Source organism: Ammospiza nelsoni, chromosome 1 (genome assembly GCF_027579445.1).
Source record: "Ammospiza nelsoni isolate bAmmNel1 chromosome 1, bAmmNel1.pri, whole genome shotgun sequence".
Classification (NCBI taxonomy): Eukaryota; Metazoa; Chordata; class Aves; order Passeriformes; family Passerellidae; genus Ammospiza; species Ammospiza nelsoni.
This window is the reverse complement of record NC_080633.1, coordinates 19,313,315-19,333,761: the sequence shown is the minus strand read 5'-3', so window position 1 is coordinate 19,333,761 and position 20,447 is coordinate 19,313,315. Positions and strand designations below refer to the sequence as shown.

Sequence of the window (20,447 nt, the reverse complement as noted above, 5' to 3'; positions counted from 1 at the left end):
AGTGGACTAACTCAGGAACACATAATGCAAGTTGGTGGGTCACCAGAGAAGTTCACTTAACAGTGGACTAGGACAGGTGCCATGTGCTGTGAAGTGTTATGTCCCGGTGTGAACTTGTTCCTTTTTTGTGTGCTGCCTCTAGGCTGGTATGTGCTGGGTAGGAGCCAAAGCAGTGGCTGGTTGACTTCTGTGTTTTTGTTGGTCATCTGGAGCCAGTGTCCTGGCTGCTGAATGGTCAGTTGCTACTTGGAAAGCACTGCTCCATGCCAGACAAGTCATACTGAGTTTTGGTTCCAGCAGAGTCATGTTTTTTATTGTGTGTGAGAGCAAGTGTGCCTTTTCATAAACCTGAACTATTTGGATAATGGATGTATTGAGGTGGCTGGTAATTTCTTTGGCTTTTTAATCATGCCTATGTAGTACATAATTGAAGGTTGTAATCCCAGTATACACTTTTTACATCACTGTGTAAGTTTTTAACTATTGCTTGAAAAATCTTAAGTTTTCTCTAAATCAGCTCATTTATCTTAGCTGACCTGTGGTGAGCTTGAAATTCAAGTCTCTTCAAAATGGGTGGTGACTGCTCCTGGCTTTGCCTGTGTCAGCACCAGCTGCTACTGCCCTGCATAGTAGGCCCTTTTGGTGTCTTCAGATGTGCTGAAGTGAAGGGGAGACGACCATCCTTTAATGCATCGAACTCCGATTTATTGATCGATCAGTCACTTTAAATAACAGTGTTAATTAACTTCATGCATATTCCAAAATCCAGGTTTATGATAGGCTAACAGAGAAAACTCTAACCACTCCTTTTGTTTTACAATACCTATAATTGTTTATTAAAAACCAGTGTTCCCACTGTGATATGAAAGGTTCCCAAAACTTCCATATCTGTTCCCAGGGTGCCATCTTTTCCCAGAGAGGGTGTTTCGCTTGTTATGGGAAGACTGCCTGAGAGCCTTATTGTTTATAAAGTGATACATGAGAGAGTCTAATTGTTTATAGTAATCAGCCTGGGAACTGCTTTTGAAACTGCTTCGCAACTACCTTTTACTGTTCTATCAACTGTATGCCTTCATGGCCTTTTTCTTTAAGCCATGCTTGAACTAAACTCTTCACACAGATGCACCTGAACTTCTGAGTCAAAAAGCAGGGCAAGTACATATTGATGTAGAAAAAAATAATTTTGAGGTCTGTGTGAGATTGTATATATATGGACTGCTACAGAAGGGATTTTGAGTCTTGGCTTAAGAAATTGGATGGTGCATGTGTTTTGTCCAAGGGCTGATAATTCGGGTACCCAAAGAAAGAGCTAAGCTTAGGATTTGTAGCACAACTGTTGTTTGAAAAGACTTTTTTAGCCCATAATCCTGTTATGTGTCAAAAATCTTCCTTGATGATCTTATGTGAAGGGTAATTTAAATATAGTATATAGTGGGGTAAAAATAGATAATGTATTTATGGTTTACTACCAGCTCTTAATTACTCTTCATACTCATTGTGAAGCTGCAGTAATCTGTGTGATAGAGGCAGGAGTTCACCATTTGTGCAGGTAGCTTGGTCAGGCTTTTTAGCTATGTGTAGGTCCTGTTCTTCCGAATCCAGCTTGATTCAGAGAGACCAGGAGATCTCTGTACTGAACTTAAGTTTTTCTTAAGAATTCCAGGAAGCTTTACTCCCTCAAAGTGTAGCTCAGGTGCTAAATGTGAGGTTGGATTGCTTGCACTGCAGGTGAATCACTCTGCTGTTGATCTGTTTCATGGGAATTTGGAAATTTTAGGCTTGTCCTTGGGTCTGGAAGAATCAGTTTGGACTTGGTAGAAATTAATGTCATAACAGCAGTGGTTTTTTTGTTTGGCATTTCTGTGGTTTTTTGCTTGTTTTTGATGGGATGGTTTATGAAGTTAAATGCAGTGGTGGTCCAGAACTGAGTCAGCACATTTGTGTGACACTACAGCTTGTCTAATAAGCCACCTGGGTTTTAGTCCTGGGAAATATGCTGAGGGGGCTCTGACTCCCTGTGGAGCTAGCATCCATCTGGATCACAGCTCAGTCTGGCTGGAGTCTCTGTACTTGCACATGTGTTTCTTGGAACTTGGTGTGGAGACAGAAAGAGACTTCTGTGTCATTGCAGGGGAAGTTTAGACCATACAGTGGTGAGTATTGAGGGTTCAGAGCAGTAAAAGTGCCACTATACTGTTTACCCAGTTCAGGTATGCTGTGTGCTCACAGTGACAGGTTCCTGCTGGTTATCTTCTGAGACCTGAGCTGCACCTGCATCTGCTGCACAGATCATCCAGATGATGATCTGAACACTTGAATTTTAATTTTAAAAAAACCCCCGTTAATATAACAAGAGTTGGAGCTCTCTCCAAATTATATTTTTAAAAAAATGTTTCATCATACTCATCTACAAGTTTCTTTTGTAGAGTTGCTCATAAGAATTGTTTGATGTATCCGTATTTTTACACCTCACCCCCAGCATTTATGTAGTGTAAAAATAAGCATAGGTGCAGTATTACTTGCCTTTGGCCTAAACAGAAGAAGGCAAAGAAGGAAAAACTAGGAATGCACTCTTTCAGTATGCAGACAAGTTTGTGATCAGAGCTCTGATACCTCAACAGGCTGCCTGCAGGGGAGTGAGATCTGTGTTTATTAACACCTGTATCTGTAAACTAGAGTGAATGTTGAGAAATATGGTCACAATACAGCTGAATGAAACTATTAACCTTATTTTAGAAGAAGAAAACTTGCCTTTTTTTTTTCCAATTTGAATACTGTCCATCCATTAAGGACTAATATACTGTGTAGTTTCTTTGAAGATATCCCTTGAAATAATTCTAAAGAAATGTTGAAATGAATGTTTCTTTAATGTGTATCCATATTTTTCCTTAGAGGATACTTTATGTAAGAATATTACTAGAGTTACTTTAAGAATATTAAAACAAATATTACTAGAAGAACTGCTTTAGTTTTGAGCACACTACAGAAAAATTGATCTGTGTGCTTTTGTTATTTGTCTGGCTTTTATGAATGACTGTGCAGTCTAGAAGGCATTGAATATTAGTTTGTAGCTGGATATCTTGGATAAAAGGCCTACCTAAGGATACTTAGGGAGAACATTGTGTATTGGGTTTGTGTGACAAGGGTTTGTTAATAAGGAGGCTACAGAAGGGATTTCTCTGAGAGGCTGCCAGAAACATCCCATGTCTGACAGAGCCAGTGCCTGCCCAGCTCCAAGACAGACCTGCTGCTGGCCAGGGCTGAGCCAATCAGCAGCTGTGGCAGTGCCCTGAGATAACATATTTAAGAACAGATAAAAAACCCTGCTGATCAGAAACTGCAGCTGGAGAGAGGAGTGAGAATGTGTGAGAGAGACAACTCTGCAGACACCAAGGTCGGTGAAGAAGGAGGGGGAGGAGGTGCTCCAGGTGCTGGAGCAGTGATTCCCTTGCAGCTGGTGGTGAAGACTGTGGGAAGGCAGGCTGAACCCCTGCAGTCCATGGAAGCCAGCCAGGGAACAGACACCCACCTGCAGCCTGTGGAGGACCCCATGCTGGGGCAGGTAGATGCACCTGAGGAGGGTTGTGACCCCAGGGGAAGCCCATGCTAGGGCAGGCTCCTGTAGAGAGAGGCCCAGGCTGGAGCAGGTTTGCTGGCAATACTTGGGACCTGTTGGGGTTCTGTACTGGAGCAATCTTGCCATGGGACTGCTCCCCAGGGAAGGGGGGACATGCTGGAGCAGCTTATGAAGAAATGGAGCCTGTGAGAAAGACTTAGGGTGGAGAAGTTGGTGGAGAACTGTCTCCTGTGGGAGGGACCATGCTGGAACTGGGGAAGAGTGAGGATTTCTGCCCCTGGGAAGGAAGAGGAAGCAGCATGTGATGAATTTACCACAGCCTCCATTGCTCTGTGCTGTTGGGTGAGAGGAGGTAGTGGAAATGGGGAGTGAAGTTGAGCCTGGGAAGAATGGAAGGATGGGGAGAAGGTATTTTAAGATTCAGTTTTTATTTTCTCATTATCCTCCTCTGACTTGCTTGGTAATAAGTTAATTTTTCCCCCAACTTGAATTTGCTTTACCTGTGATCTCTCTCTGTCTTTATGTTGACCTAGGAGCCGTAATTTCAATTTCTGTCCCCTGTTCTGCTGAGGAGGGGAGTGACAGTGTGTTGGTGAGCACCTGGTATCCAGACAGGTTCAGCTCACCGTGGTGTGTCTTGGTGCCACACATGGAGCATAAGGAAGTAAGGATAAGGAGAATAATTGGGCAGGTACCAGCAAAACTTGGACTGAACAGAATTAGGGAGAAAAGCAGAATGATTGTGGAAACTTTGTGTTGTTCCGATTGTGGTGAAGGTGAAAATTTTTATTTTGTAATGCTGTTGATTGAGTGATGTGTGTTTCTTGTCCATTACATATATAGGTGAGTGTTGTTTGCTTCGCATTTCATGAGTCCAAGAAAATATTCTTTCCTGTTCTGTTGGTGTATGAAGTGAATACAGACCTAAAACCTTGTTGTATTGCAACTCGAAAGATGACAGAATTGTTTAGCATTACAGTGGCTGGTCTTCAAGGTTAGGAGTACAAGAAGTGCAGAAGGTGCTGCAGAAGTGCAGTGTACTTTCTGTGTACTTCTCCAACATATCAATGTGGGAGTGTAAGTGCTGCTTCTGATTGTGCTTCTTTCATGCTTTTTTGTTTTCTTCCTTTGTTTTTGTGTGTGCTGTATTTTTCCCTGCTTGTATGCGTACTTGTTACTTGGTTTGTAAATACACAGATGAGTTCATAAACTTATCTGAAGCACTTTCCCACAGCAGAGAAAAGGTCTGCTACTTTTTCTTTTGATTAGCTAGTTTACTGAAATGTCCATGTAATTTGTGCAGTAGTTTATAATTACATTATGCAAATCATGGTTACATAGGGTATTCAGGCTTTAAAACAGTGTTGCATTACTCAAGTACTACTTGATCGAAAATTTTTTAGCATAGATGTCAATATAACAGGTACTTCAGTAAATAGTCTAAAGGTTCTTTGGCAAAATTACTAACCAAAGTGAGGCTAGAACAAAACATTTTCCCTTACAGGAATTGCTTAATCCTTATGCAGAAATGTTTTATGAATGTTTGTTTCATTGTATTCACTGACAGAAGAAGTCTCTAAAGTAAGCAAGGAGTTCCTCAGCTTGTGAGAAGCCTTGCTTAGAATTGATGTAACATTTTATAGCTGGGAATTTTTAGGATAAAGCTGTGATGTTGCAGAAGAGCACTGAAATGAACCATTGCATGTTGTATTTTCTTAATGTAGATTGAATTGGGCCAGTTGCATACTTTCAGGCTGATTAAAAAAATTGAATGTTTAGTTGGACGTGCAGCCAAATGTGAGAGGTGTTTCTCATAGACTTCTGATGCTTTATCTTGAAGATCAATGTGTGAAACTAAAACTTTATATATATTTATAATTAGGATTTTTGCAACATCTAGCAGGATTTACTAATCTTGAGTAAATGGTGGGAGATTTATGGTTTTGGACTTCCAAAGTTGGAGTAGGCTGATCATGCTACACCCTGTGTGTCATCATTATGTTACATTGTACTATACATTATCTCATTTCTATACATTGAGTGAAAGTATGACTAAGTATGACCTGTAGTACTTACTGAGTGGATGGTCTTTAACAATGCTGATTTGCATGTTGAGTGCTTCTAATCTTCTTGTCATATTCTACAAATTTATTATCAGTAGTAGATGTTTTTGACAGAGCTAACCAAATCTGCATATATTTTTATATGATGCCTTGATAAAAAGAACTAAGTTGAATCTCTTTAATTTATCCATGTATAAACCCCAAAATGCTTCAGGTAGTCAGTCTGTTTTTCTTTTACCTGTCAACTGTCTGCTTTAAGAAAAAGTTCTTTCTTTCTCTTGGGACAGATGACTGAATAGAGATGGGGCAGAGATTTGGCAAATTTGTCAGCATCGAGAAATGGTTATTTGAAGATGAAGATGACTTAATTTCTTAAGTTGTCAAGTTGCAGAACATAGCACTTTGGAAGAGAAGTGCTGACAGCAGGCATTCGTTTGCTCTATTAGTGATGTCAGCCAGTTGGGGATTCTTGGATGTGGCAGGAGGTGCTTTGATTCCTGTTGGTTCTCCATTGTGGTTTGTGAACACTGGAGTCTGGTGTGAATCACAGTGAAACATTGCAACTTTAATTTGTCTCTTTTTGGATATTTGAAAAATTATGTAGTTAGCTCCTTGCTGACTTCTGCTTCAAATCCTGCCATGGTTGTAAGCTATCATTTATAGAGTAATTTAGTTCAAAATAGTGAAGGTGGGTATTTTGTGAGTTTATAAAGTTTCTGTAGGGTTTATAAGGTCTGAAGATACTGTAGGTTGAGAATATTGATAAAGTATATTGCTATCCCACTGTAGTTTAGAAACTGATAAAGAAGTGTGGATTTGATTTTGTGGACAGAAGTCTCTTCTTTGGCTGGGCCATGTGTTCCTAAAGCAGCTCATCCTTTTTGCTGTATTGAGCAGGGGAAAAATGAACTTCTGACTCTGGCAAGTATTACAAAGCATGGATGTTAAAATAGAAAGAAAATCTAATGGGAATTTTCACAGTACTTAATTGGTTTGAAAGGAAAAGCACAAAAGCAATTATCAGTAAAATATCAGAATAAAAACATTTGGCATTAATAGATAGCCTAAGTTTGCTGTGAGTAGAGGTTCAGTAATTTTCAGCAGCTGCTGGAAATGCTTGTGAGTTTTACTAGACTTTCTGGAGACTTCAAGGGCTATGTTGATCTTTCCTGGTTATTCTTTCTATGTTGGCAGTAGTGAGCACCTGCTGAGGGTGGGGGTAAGCTGTTGCCTGCAGATGTAGATGTGGTCAGTCTGGTGCATATCCTGTTGCTGGCTCTGTTCTTGTGCTGGCTGCCTGTAAATTCTCATCTATTGATAGAATTTATGTGAAGATCTAAATTTCCAGATGAAGTGTCTTGGCAGCAGTGTACTGGTTTGCACTACTCTGCAAATTGCCTGTGGGTTTTTCTTCTTGTTTTCTAGTCTTGCAAAAAGCTGTTCCTTTGGAGGCTTTAGGGTACTTGTTTTTCTGTAGATAGTCCCTGATTAGCTGAATTTGAGTTAGGTTTTCTAAGAACTATTGTCTAGTTGTCTGTGGTTCTCGATTTCAATTGGTACACTTTCACTGAAGTGTCTTTAGAATATGGTATCTTGTTATAGACAGAGCTGTGTTGACATTGGTTGGTTGTTCAGTACCATATTTTTCTGAATCTAACACAAATTACCCAAAAATTTCCCAGGCTTAATTGGGGGAAAAGAGAATTTTTCCTGTTTTCAGTGTTTTCATTCCAAGGTACTTGTTGTTGTATTTCTACTTTAATTTTTTTTTCCTATTGAAGAAAACACACTAGGGTAAGAGGAACATAGAAAGCATAAAAGGAAATTAGAAAATATAGGATTCTTTCCCCTGGAGGAAATGAAATACTAATTTCAGATCCTTTAGGGGAGAAGGAAAATAAATAACAAGAACATGTTGAGCTTAGAAGATAATTTTTCATTGAAAGAATTGAATGAACTTCAAATAGTTATGTATAGGTTAGATGAAGTGTGTACAGCATTGGCATAACTGAAACTCTAGATGTGATTTTTAATAAACTTGGTGTTCAGAGCGGTTTTCTAAATAGTCTTTTTTTCTCAGAATGTTTATATTTTTGACAGCAACAGGTATGTGTCTGCCAGCATTAAATTGTTTTGCTTTAACTAAAATAACTACCCATATCAAGATCTTTACCTTTCTAAACCAGTTTTTAAATCCATATTAAGATATTATTAGGGTATTATTATTATTAAGGTATTATTTGAAGTAGTAGTATTTAAGACTACCTAGCATATTTGAAGTCTGTAGGATTGGAGAAGATCATCTTACATATAATAAAGAATATTATGAGTGACTTCTACAGGTGTCTTTTTTTCTGGTAACACCCAAGGATGAGACAAAATGTTACAGAATACTGGTGAAGGCAGGTGAAGCTGTACCACAGAACTTGGGATATGAGTATCTGGACACAGTCAGACGTGCTGCAAGCTTCTGCAGCTGCTGCTAAGTGGGAGTCAGGGCTGCTGAGAGCATCATGGGCTGCCAGTTGGAAAGGCATCGATTAGAAACTGACCTTCTGATCAGCTGCTTTGCTTACCTTTGTAAATCTGTCCATGTGCCTTGGGAAAGTGTGTTGAGTTAGTGGATTTTGTTATGCACAGAAATATCTAGAAGCATAGAATGCTATAAAATAGATGTATTTGAAACAAATTCAGAAGTAAAACAATGAAAGGCTTGGCAATTGACTCTTTCCTCCTAGGTTAATTTAAAAAAGTCATAAGAATTTGAAGGATTCATAGAATCATCTAATGATTAAGGTTGGAAAAAAAATCTGTGATCATTGAATCCAGCTGTTAACTCAGCACCACTGTATTCACCACTAAACTGTCTCTAAGTGCCACATCCACATGCCTTTTGAACACTTCAGGGATGGTGATTTTGTCACTTCCCTGGGCAGCCTGTTCCAGTCAGCCTGATCACCTTTTCAGTGATTGTTCCTAATTCCAATCTAAGCCTCCTCTGGTGCAACTTGAGGACATTTCCTCTTGTCCTGTCATTTGTTAGCTGGGAGAAGAGATTGGCATTCACCTTGCTACACCCTTTTTCAGAGAACGCAGAGATGGGGAGTTGTAGATTAGCTATTCCCAGAGCCTCCTCCAGGCTAAAAAACCCCAGCTCCCTCAGCTTCTCCTCAGCAGATTTGTGTTCCAGAGCCTTCCCCAGCTCCATTGCCTTTGTTTGGACTCTCTCCAGCACCTCATTGCCCTTCTTGTAGTGAGGGGCCCAGAACTGGACTCAGGGTTTGAGGTGTGGCCTCACCGGTGCTGAGTGAGGATGATCAGGGGGATGATCTCTGCCCTGGCCCTGCTGCCACTCCATTGCTGAGCCAGGCCAGGATGCCATTGGCCTCTTGGACACCTGGGCACTCTGTGGCTCATGTTCAGCTGCTGTTGAGCAGCACCCCCAGCACCTTTCCCTCCAGGCATCTTTGCAGCCACTCTGCCCAGGCTGGAGCTGCAGGGGTTGTTGTGAGCCAGGGGCAGGAGCAGGCCCAGGCCCTTGGCCTTGTCGGGCCTCAGAGCTCTGGGCTCTGCCCATCAGCGCAGCCTGTGCAGATCCCCCTGCAGAGCCTTGCTGCCCTCCAGCAGCTCAACACTCCCAGCCAGCTCAGTGTGTCTGCAGGGCCTGAGGGTGCCCCGGATCCCCTCACGTGGATCATTGCTAGAGACATTGAACAGAGCTGTGCCAGCACTGAGCCCTGGGCAGCGCTGCTGGCTGCAATTCCATTCAGCAGCAGCCTCTGGGCCCGGCCGTGCCAACAGCTTCCCACCCATGCAACAGAGCCCCAGCCAAGCCCTGAGCAGCCAGTTCCTGCAGGAGATGCTGTGGGCAATGGTGGCAAAGGCTTTCCTGAAGTTCAGGTAGGCACATCCACAGCCTTTCACCCATCCACTGAGTGAGTCACTTTGTCACAAAAGGAGATCAGGTTGGTCAATCAGGACCTGCCCATGCTGGGTGGGTCTGATTTCCCTGGTTGTTCAGCATATGCCCCGTGATGGAACTCAAGGTGATCTGCTTCATGACCTCCCCAGCAGTGAGGTCAGGATGATAGTCCTGCAATTCCCTGGGTCTTCCTTTCAGCCTTCCTTGTACTTAGGTGTTTCAGTTGCTAATCTCCAGTCAACTGAGACCTCCCTGGTTAGCCAGGGCTGCTGGTAAATGTTTGAAAGTGAGTTGGCAAGCTCTTCTGCCAGCTCCCTCAGTACCCTTGGGTGGATCCCATCCAGCCCCATAGACTTGTGGCTGTCTCAGTGGCATGGCAGGTCACTGACACTCATCCTCCTGGATTGTGGGGACTCCATTCTGTTCTCTGCTTCTGTCTTCCAGCTCACGTTTTCACTAAAATATGAACTAAAATTGCAACAAGTGGATTTAACCATTCTTTTGTTTGTTTAATGGTTAACAAGAGCAGCAAAATAAAATGCTTTGTCTGATAACTTTTAACTCCTGTTGATGAAAAAAATTGGAAGAGGTTGAGTGTCGGATTTTAAGAACTGTTATGCTGATTGTATGTAACTCGCTATTTTTGTTGTTTGTAACTTCATGGATCATGCGTTGCGATCTCATGGAGTTGTTTCTTTCAGTTAAACACTGTTGGGGTTTGGGGTTTTGGTTTTATTTTTTCTGTTGTCAAGCAGTATGAAACAGTAATTCTGTGATCAAAATGTACTTTGGAGAATAAAAATGGTTCTGGTAGTGTGTCATGCTGGGTATATGCACCTTGACAGGGAATTCAAGCTTCCAAACACACCATTTTGCATATGTGGCTGATGCCTGTTGAAAATTTTGGAATACGTGAATGTCAGGGAAATAGCAAAACAAAATTGAGCAAGAAATCTGCCTGCATTACTACCAACATAAAATTAGTCTGTTTCAAGTGTATGCTTTCTTTCCTTCTGTCCTTCCTTCCGTCTTTTTTAAAGTAAGGCCTTCAGTTGGACTTCCACTCTGATTTGTAGCCAGTGTAGATAATGCCACCTCCCAGATAAGGTATTTATACCCTTTATATCCTTTCCTGACCACCTGTCTGAGTTCCTGTTACATTTGTTATCTGACATTCGTTGTGTAGCCTCATGGAAAGGTGGCTCAAAGAAATTATCTGACTGAAAAAAAGAATTATTTTTATGTTGCTGGCTAGGATTTCCATATAGTCAATTGAATGCTTTTCCCAGAGCAGGGAAGACAGTAGAAAGGACACAGCAGGGGATGGTCAGTGATCTTCTTCTGGCAGCGCAGTGCAATTATGCTACCTTAAAGTGAGCCTGTAGTAAAGTCAGCTGGAACTGCAGCTCGGTGTCTTGGCTGGCTTTAAGGAACTGTGGTCTGTTTAATCTGCTGTAGATCTTGTGTTATTTAGGTTAACAGGTCACATTGAAAGAAACGTTTTATTGCCTCATTGCAATGCTGGGAATTCAGTCCTGCAGGATTTTACTTGGTTGACAGTCATTATTCAGGTGAATGGTTCCAATGGCCTAGCTTGGGCCACAATTCAGTAAATTACGTGCACAAGAATTCTTTGACCTTTGTTTTCTTACAACAAGAGACAGCATATAATGGGTGTCTGCAGATGATGCTTTATGAATGTGCTCCAAATTTTCAGAACCCTGAGGCAAGAGCAATGTTATATTCCTATTACTATTTTTCTTCTCTCCTGCATGTGTAGTCTTGTCCCTGTCTCTCTTTTATCTTCTCTATTTACTGTTGCCTTTTTCTCTTTCCCTTAATTTCAACATGAATAAGCTAGTCTCTTGGATTGAACCAGTTTCTCTATGCCTTTTCAGTTGAAAAGTTGGTAGAGCTAGGTGTACCGAAAAGACTTGAAAATGATATTTGTATAATGTTACCTAACGCTGGTTAAGATAGCTCTTAGTCCTGGTTAAAATGGAAAGTCATATTTATCTAGAATAGAGGAAGAACACTTTATACCACAATGCTGTGGAGCCAAGTTGGACTGTAACTGATTCAGTATGGGAAGCTGGAATTATTTAGCTTCTTGTTTTACTTTGGTCTTCCATTCTTGCAACTTTTTTCTGATGGATATCTTTAGTGGACACCTCTGTGTGTGTGGTTTTTTTTTAATTATTTCAGTTTTTTATTTCTTCTTGGTTGTTTTTCCTTTTTTAATAATGTTGAGGGGATAAAAAGTTTCTTTTTCTGCATGTATCTTGCATGCTTCTGATTTTAGTTCTCTGCTGGGTGATGTTTTAAAGACTGGGCTCCTCAGGAGGCAGTCGGTTTTTCATCAGACCCAGGGGCAATCTCAGTTTGCCTGAATGCTAAAGGATAGGATCAGTCTTTGTTTACTTAATTAAGTTGCTGTTTATGTAGCTCAGAAGTGAGTTGTGACAGTCACGCTGTCAGACTCTTCCAGCTCCACAGCCCTGAGATTGGTTTCACTTTAGTCCTCTACAGGAGACCTCATAGTCTAAAGCCATTCCTGCTGAGAGTTCGCTCCAATTCTGCATGGACAGAACTTAGTCTCCATGAACTTAGTCTCTTCCACTGAAAAACTGCAAAAATGAGATGTCCTTACACTCTCTATAGACAGGAAGGAAAAGGAAGATGTCATTTTCTACAACTTCATTGTGTTCCTTCAGCCAGTATTCATCTCTTCACTCTCTTCAGATCTAATTCAGCTGCCTGCACCTCCCTGTGTTGGACTGGTGCCCTTAGCACACCAAAGGACGTGGTTATTCTCTAGGGTCACAATCAGCCTCTGTAGTGTTCACATTTGTGCTGCTTAACTGATGATGTTTGAATTGTTGATCAGTCGTAGTAGCTTGCCTTATTTGTGCTGTGGTGTCTTGTAGATGTTGTATCTGCCCCTGCTACCTACTCCCTCTGCCCTGCCCAGCTGGTTTAGAAGTTCCCCACAGTGTTTCTGAATGCTCAGACGATAAGTCTGTGTCAGAAATCTTTGCCATAGATGTGACTTAGAACACAAAACTGGAGAAAAGAGCGGTGTCATGGTCTGTGTGCTCAAATATTAGAGGCCATCTGTAGGGTTCATCATATTATTCCATATACTATGTTGCATCATCAGCATGCATGATAAAAGGATCAAAATATTATTCCATCCATTTTAGAGCTAGTAATAAAGTGTTAATTGAAAGAAAAAAAAATTCTCTGATAGTTACTTTTCTCAAGGTGTGAGATTCACTGTTTCCCACCTGGCAAAGCTCCTGGTTTTACTATGTGGTGTGTATTGAAACTTGGCAGAGCAGAAATGGGTGACAGAATCTGAGAGTGTGGAGGCTGGGAAGGAGTTAGATTCCTGATGCAGAGGAAGGCAGTGGAAGCTTGGGGTAGCTATGTGCTCTGTTAGCTTACTGGGGTGCTACCTTATTGCAGATTGTAGCCAGATTTCATGGTCCCAGAAGTGCTCTGTGTCATTGAAGTGCAAATATCCCTGCAGAGTTACCAGTTCTCAGCACCATGAGAGATGAGTGTGATTCTGCACTCAGGTTTTGCACTGAAGTTTTCTTCCACTGTCAAAGCTTCCACCTCCACTTCAGTTTTCTGTCTTGCATCCTCTCTGACTGGTTGTAGCCAGGACTGCAGAGGATTAATGAGGGACCTGAGACCAAGACAAATAAATCAGGTGAAGCTGATGAGACTGAATGGAGCATGCTTAACTGTTTGGCATAAAAGACTGGCTCAAGTCATTGCATCTTAGTGTCCTGTGATCATTTTGATTTATTTTGTGGTAAAGTTTGCACAAGAAGCTTGCTAATTCTTTAATTATTGGTGCTGCAGTGCTGTGGCTCCCTGCCTTCAGTTTTGCTGATGCAGCTGTTTGTGGAATTGTACTTAAATTGCATCACTGATATGAAATGAATTTAAAAGGTTAAAAAGTTTATTTCATTCTATTTCACTGATCTGTTCTAAGGGGCAGCCCAGCAGATAGTTGTGTCAGTAGCTGAGGGAGTGGTGGAGGGAGAAGTTAATGAGGGGGAGGTGAAGGGAAGAAGAGAACCTCTTAAACTGGTTTTGCCACTACTGAAAATGTTTGTCCGACTTCCATAGGCATGCAGAGGTGGGGCAAGACAGAATCTGTTAACAGCTTCTCTTCTCTCAGTTACATCATCTCCTCTCATTGGCATTAAGCTGCCAATTTGCAGCTTTGGACTGGGAGCCAGCTTTATTGCACTGTGACCATACCTGCTGAAGTGTTAAGATACAGCTCACAAATATACTGAATATGTAGCATTTTGTTTAAAATGAACTGATCAGTTCATTTCAGTGTCTTGACTAAAAAAAAAGAAGTAAGGATCCAAGTTTGAAGGCAGCTTGCAGAATGATTAAGATGTTTTCAGCCACTTTTGTATCTAAATTTCACCATAGACTTAATGCTGGCTTTCAATAAATTGCTGGTCATTTTTGTGAGTGTGTGAGACAGATGAGTGAAGCAAAAGACAAAAGGCTACAATCCTAAAGATTCTTCTTTCTGTGTGCAGCCCTCTGTACCAGTGCACTAAGAAAAAATTCTTTTTTTCTATTTTATCCTCTTTGAAAGCCTCTTTGCTCTAATATAAATTTTTTTACAGGTTAAGAAAGATAGTATTACAAATTTCTTACAGGTTAAGACAGTCCTCAAGATATACTTTAGCCATATGAATTTCAGGAATGGAATTTCTAGTTCCTCAAATAAGTTTGCACAGTCTGTTTCTGAGGCACTGCTAGCATCATAGGCTCCTTTATCTGCTGTCTTGTCAGTTAGCTGGTAATGGAAAATAGCTCTGTTCAGGGAACAGTGAGAACAGGTGTCCCACTCTGTTTGAAGGGTATGGTGTTAAGTTTGCATCTGATGATCTTGATTTGCTTAAGATTATTAGGTTTCTATGCTCTGAGTTGTCCCTAATCTGGAAATATTTAAAGGTTATAATATGGTGATTCCTAGATTTAGGATCCCCTATAGTGGTGTTCCTGTGCTTGTAATGTGGAGCACTTGGAGTGTGAGTCAAATCTAGTAATTTCTGTCATCTCTGGTTTGGAATTGATTTGCATGCTCTAGGACATGAAGGTAAACATGATGTTAGGAACTTGATAGGAGGCAGTGATAGCAGAAAAACTGTTCTGTTGTGATCTTGGTGTATGTTGGAAGAATATTACATCATAGATGACTTGGACCCAGGACTGGAAGGGACACTAACCAAGTTTGTAAGTGATACAAAACTCGCAGGAGCTGTTGAATCCCTTGGAGGCAGGGAGGCCCTGCAGAGAGAACTTAATAAATTAGAAGACTGGGCAGTCAATGACACTATGAAGTTTAAGAAGGGTAAATGCCAGACTCTGCACCTGGGATGGGACAACCCTGGGTGTACAGACAGACTGGGGAATGAGAGGCTGGAGAGCCAGCCCTGTGGAAAGGGACCTGGGGGTCCTGGCCCATGGCAAGCTGAACCTGAGCCAGCAGTGCCCTGGCAGCCAGGAGGGCCAACCCTGTCCTGGGGGGCATCAGGCACAGCATGGCCAGCAGGGCAAGGGAGGGATTGTCCTGCTCTGCTCTGCTCTGCTCTGCTCTGCTCTGCTCTGCTCTGCACTGGGGTGGCCTCACCTCGAGTGCTGGGGGCACTTCTGGGTGCCACAATATAAAAACGAGATTTAATTGTTAGAGTGTCCAAAGGAGGGCCATGAGGATGGTGAAGGACATTGAGGGGAAGCCGTGTGAGGAGCGTAGAGGTCTCTTGGGTTGTTCCTCTTGGGGGAGACTAAGGGAAAACGTCATTTGAGTCCACAACTTCCTCATGAGGGGAAGAGAAGGATCAGACACTGATCTCTTCTTTGTGGTGACCAATAACAGGACCTGAGGGAATGGCCTGAGGTTGTGTCAGGGGAGGTTTAGGTTGGATATTAGATAAATGTTCTTCACCCTGAGTGTGGTTGTACATGTAACAGGCTCCCCAGGGAAGTGGTCACAGCTCCAGGAGGGCTGACAGAGTTCCAGAAGTGTTTGGACAGTACTCTCAGGCACATTGGGGTGACTCCTGGGGTGGTGATGTGCAGGGTTAAGAGTTGGGCCTTGATGAACCTTGTGGGTCCCTTGCAACTCAGCTTATTCTGTCATTTTGTGATGAAACTGCTTATTTCTAGACGTGTAGTTTTGCTACAGTTGTCAGCTTCTGACCTCCTTTTTCTGAGACAGAAAGTGTGCTTGGTTTTTGTCTCTCAGGGTAAGTGGCAGCCAGCAGAGACTGTAGGCAGCCATAGCTGTGTGCACCTGTGCTGGTCGTATCCACAGCGCTTCTTCATGATTGACCATCTTGGTCAATACAGAGAGCCTAGGACAAGGAAATACAGTAAGGACTTTTGGACTTTGTCCAGGCTTCTTGGTATTTAAGTCCACCCTGTGCTGTAGTTTTTGGAGGCTTCTCTTCAGAATTCCCGGGTGTGAAACCCAGGAAGAAAATTGCAGGTGGAACTGCAAGTAGCTTTAATGTCTGTCATAGTTTGAAGATCTGGAGGAGAAAGCTTTATTTTTCACAAAATAACATTAATATTCAAGTAAAGGTTAAGGGAAAACACACCCATACACTTGTAAAGAATGGTTGCTTCCTTAATATCAGATAACAGTTTTAATGTGTGTGGTTTCTTTTTCAATGCTTCTGTGATCATTCCATTTTTTTATTTTACTTTTGCTTTTTTTCCTAGAGATGTGAATTATGCCCTCATAAGGATGGTGCTTTAAAGAGAACAGATAATGGGGGTAAGTTTTATTCTTGCTTTTTGTGATCTCTCTTATTTTGTATGAGGGAAATAAATCTGTGGAAAAAAATTATAGGGATCCTAAACATAAAAGAAAACACTGACTGCTTGGGAAAGAGAGAACTGTTTTAGAGTAACCCTTATTTGTCCACTTCAGGTTCAATTTACTTTGAGGACATCTATCATTATTCTTGGTTTCATTTTTAGGAAAAAAGTTACAATAGGAAAACTGCATTTTAACATAAGATTTAATGGGTAAAATGGATGAATTTTATGTGTATTTAGTTGGAGCCTGAGCATTACAGAATGCTGTTGAAAGTGCACCATTCATGGAGGAAAGTGGAATTTTTATGTCTATAGCCCAGACTGAATGCACCAGTGCATTTTCAAAGGTTGACTCTTTCATGCCTGATTTACTAATAGGTTCTGTTACAAAGAAGTTAGAGCTGGAAAGTTGCAGTAGTGATTACCTCTGCCTTGCATCTTTCTAATTTCACTGTTCAGGTTATCATCAGTTCTGCTCCTGCTGAGTAGAACTGCTAGAGAAAGTCTCCACTGGATATCCTGGCTTGATTATATTTATACTAATAGCTGGGTTAATATGAGTGTAAAATTTCACTTAACTTTTGAATCACTTTTGGAATGCTGCCTTCTCTCTCTGGTAGATACTTCTAAATTCCCATCCATCATCTATCTGTATATAGCCTGGTCATTTTGATACTGAGCCTTTTCTCTTGTGAGAGGAGAAAGTATGATCTGTATTCTGGAATTCACTTGGACAGTCTATGGAAATTGTATTCTGCAGATTCTATGCTGTGCACATGATATTCTACCTAATTTGTCTTAACATAGTGTTGATGCAGCTTTGCTATTTCTGTTGCAGTTGAGTTGCAGGAACACAGGGCCTGCACGTGTTTGTGCTGATCTGTCCTTTCCCTTGTGTACCTTTGACTGCTCTGTTCATATATATATATATATATATATATATATATATATATGCTCTGGGTTTACCATTTTAGTGTCAACTGACTCCAACACATCACTCAACTTAATACCCAGTACTTAAGTCTTATTCCTCTTCTTTATTATTCCTCTCATGTCAATACGTGAACTGTTGAATTAATTTCTTTAGAAATGGCAGCTGGACACTTTATTTTTAGGAAATAGTAACAAGAAAGCCTCAAACATCTTGAAATATACAGGAAAATTTGTGAAGTGTGAAGTAGCTGAAGTGTGTTTTGGTTTTATACTTAAAGTAGTATTTGGGAATGCTTTGCTATTATGCTGTGGTGGTCTTGAAACTTTTTCTTAGCATGAAGTCTTGAGAACTTACTTTGATAGTGTGCATCAAAGATGTGAGCATCCTATTAATTGTAATTATAAGTTCTTGTCTGAAAGTGAATTACTGTATAAGATTGAAATGCTTTAAGTTTCAATGCAAAGATATAACACTGTACTATAATTTTAATACCCAAGTGTTTTCATCAGTGAAAACTTCATACTGAATATTTCATAGCTGAGAGGCATAGGAATTTATTTTTTCTTATGAAAACACCCAGCCTCTGTAACAGATCGTGTCCATGGTGTTGAAAATAGCAAATTCTACTTTGTGGACGAAATGTTTTTTAAATAATAGCTTTATGGAAGGATGTGCACCTTGGAAAACACTTTGACTGGTGTTGCATTTCAGAAATGTGCATTCTTACCTGAAATTTTCCTTTCATAGAGTTGCCTAACGAGATTGTATCAGAAGATTTTTAGACTTAAAGAAATACTGTTGAAGGTCAGATAATGGGCTTGCCAGTTGAAGTGGTGTTTTCAGTAGGTTAATACTTATTTTTTTAAAATGCTGTTACACCTTTCGTTGCCAAGTGAATCATAAAAAGATGCAGATATTTGAGAAGAAACTTAGAAACAAACATTTCTGGTAAAACCTTGTAAGGATCTAGCTTTATAAACTTGTAATTATGCAGTCTTTCACAAAGTATAGAGATAATTAAATGGTCTTAGCTTTTCAGAACAAGAGAAGAAATTGCTGATTTTAACTCAGTGGTAGAAGGTTTTTCTTCTTTCTGCCTTCTGGCAACAAGTAACTTCATTTTTTTTCTTGTAGCCAGAAAAAAACAGAGTGCTTTTTGTTTTGAGTATGCAGATTGCTTAGCCCATAGATGGCCTGCTGCTCCTGTAGGTTTCTTTTAAGAGTCTTCTGGATATTTGCTTTATAATAAGGGGAAGGACTGTATTTTGGGCATTGAAGGTACTGTATTTTCTTTTATGTTTGGAAGATTAATGGGCTACTGAGCTTTTACTGTAGCGTTCTGTGATTTTCATAACCTGCAGTAAGATGCTGTTACTGCAGTGAGAGTCCTTGCTATACATTGTTTCCTCCTCCTTTGTGATGGTACTTGTTTCTAAAACTTTTCCTTTTTTTCTGCCCTCCATTCCTTTTCAGCTGCATGCAAAGTTCCCCTAGCTGCCCATGCTGATGCTGATAGGGGGAATGGCCAGGAGGGTTCTTTTAGCAGCAACCTTTATCTGATCTGTCTTGAGTCACTTGCACAGCTCTAACTGAAGGCAGCCTAATCTTAGGGCTCTTCTGTAACAGTGTTGTCTTGCCTTTAAGATCTCTGAGGCACTACATGTATGGCAGTAGTCTGGGAATCAAACTTGTGTTGTTTAGAAGTATTATTAACTGACTATAAGTATAATGAATTTGCTATATATTTTGGTAGCATATGGTGTGGTTGTGTTGGTATTTTGTGAGTTTTTTGTCCCTGTCTCCCACGTCCCCACATAGTGCAAGGTTCCTTTGTGTGCATTCTTCCTCCTGCTGCCCCTCCTTTTACTGGCCTGTTGCTGCTTACCTGGCCTTTTAGAGATCACTATTTTTTTTAGATTTTATATTTCTGTTTGGAGTTTGACTCTGCCTTAGTTGTGCTTATCAGGTTAATGTGTGTCCTCTAGTGTCATCTATGGCAAATACAGAATTACAGTTTTCAGTGATTTCTGAAATACAGCATTATTGGAGCAGTACTGTCAAGGATTTTACAGAGAACTTAAAAGTGACAGCTTGAGATAGTAATAGGAGAGGAACATATCATGGAGGCCAAACAACATTTATCCTGCTCTCTTTGACTTTATGAACTAGATTCTTGAGAAGGGTTTTCTGTGCCTTCTCAGAATAGTTTCCTAGCCTACAAGCATTTATGCTTTGGGACATCTTGCTCCAGACATGGTATTTTTGTATTTGATGGAAGATGAGTCCATCACATTATTGAAGTGTTCCCTTCTGTATAAGGTATAAGTTTAGTGTCCATGCGTGGCAAGGCTGATCAGTATGATGTGTCCATGAGTTTCTTTTGAACCTATTACCTCATGGTTTTATTTGATCAAATCTGATACTTGCTATTTGCAAACTGGGATGGCAAGGGTCAGTTATTCTGTGCTTGCCTTTCCAATACCTCTTCCCATAACCTTTCTGGGTTTGCAGGAGAGTACAGAGATGACTGCCTGTTCTTGGTGGCTGCTGGTGCTGTAATCAGAACCTGAAGTGATCCCAAAAAGATAATTGAGTCTGGATTTGTGTGGGATATGTCCTAGTCTGCTTCAGTGTTCCTCCTGTGCTTTCCATTGTCAGAGACTTTAAGTGACCTTGGGCAGGAGCAGCTAGGGTCAGTTTGCACGTGCTTGTTCAGGCTCTGCACTGTGTGAAAATGGCCATTCTGCTCCTGCACTTACACAGATCCTAGAAACAATACTCTTAGATTTAGCTGAATAATGTAATAGATTTAGGAGTCTGGACTAGTATCTGTGGTGTGGCTTATCTGTCAGTGGGTTTATCTGTCCTAAGGATTGTTAAGAGTTGACTGTGTTTAGCTATACATTTGATTTAATTAAGTTTTAAGAGTAATAGGACATTGCATAGTTATGAGTAGGATGTTTGTCAGAAATTTTAGGAATTAACTTTGAATAAGTTTTAATACTTTGTTTGCCTAATACCTATGATTGTCTTAGGGCTATGCTTAAGTTTTGTGAACAAAAAATAATCCTTCCTGCATTTGGA

The 20,447-nt window shown here is 40.8% G+C and overlaps 1 protein-coding gene across 4 annotated transcripts in view; it reads left to right on the top strand.

The window, feature by feature from the left end:
* MLLT10 (MLLT10 histone lysine methyltransferase DOT1L cofactor) overlaps positions 1 to 20,447 on the top strand; it is a 123,817-nt gene that overhangs the window by 6,158 nt on the left and 97,212 nt on the right. For 3 of the 4 annotated variants that reach the window (XM_059476145.1, XM_059476129.1, XM_059476121.1), the window contains exon 3: positions 16,331 to 16,385. In XM_059476145.1, coding sequence (XP_059332128.1) covers positions 16,331 to 16,385 — 55 coding nt within the window. Of the gene's footprint in view, positions 1 to 3,355; positions 3,395 to 16,330; positions 16,386 to 20,447 lie in introns of those variants that run through there. The other variant, XM_059476137.1, reaches the window with a different exon arrangement.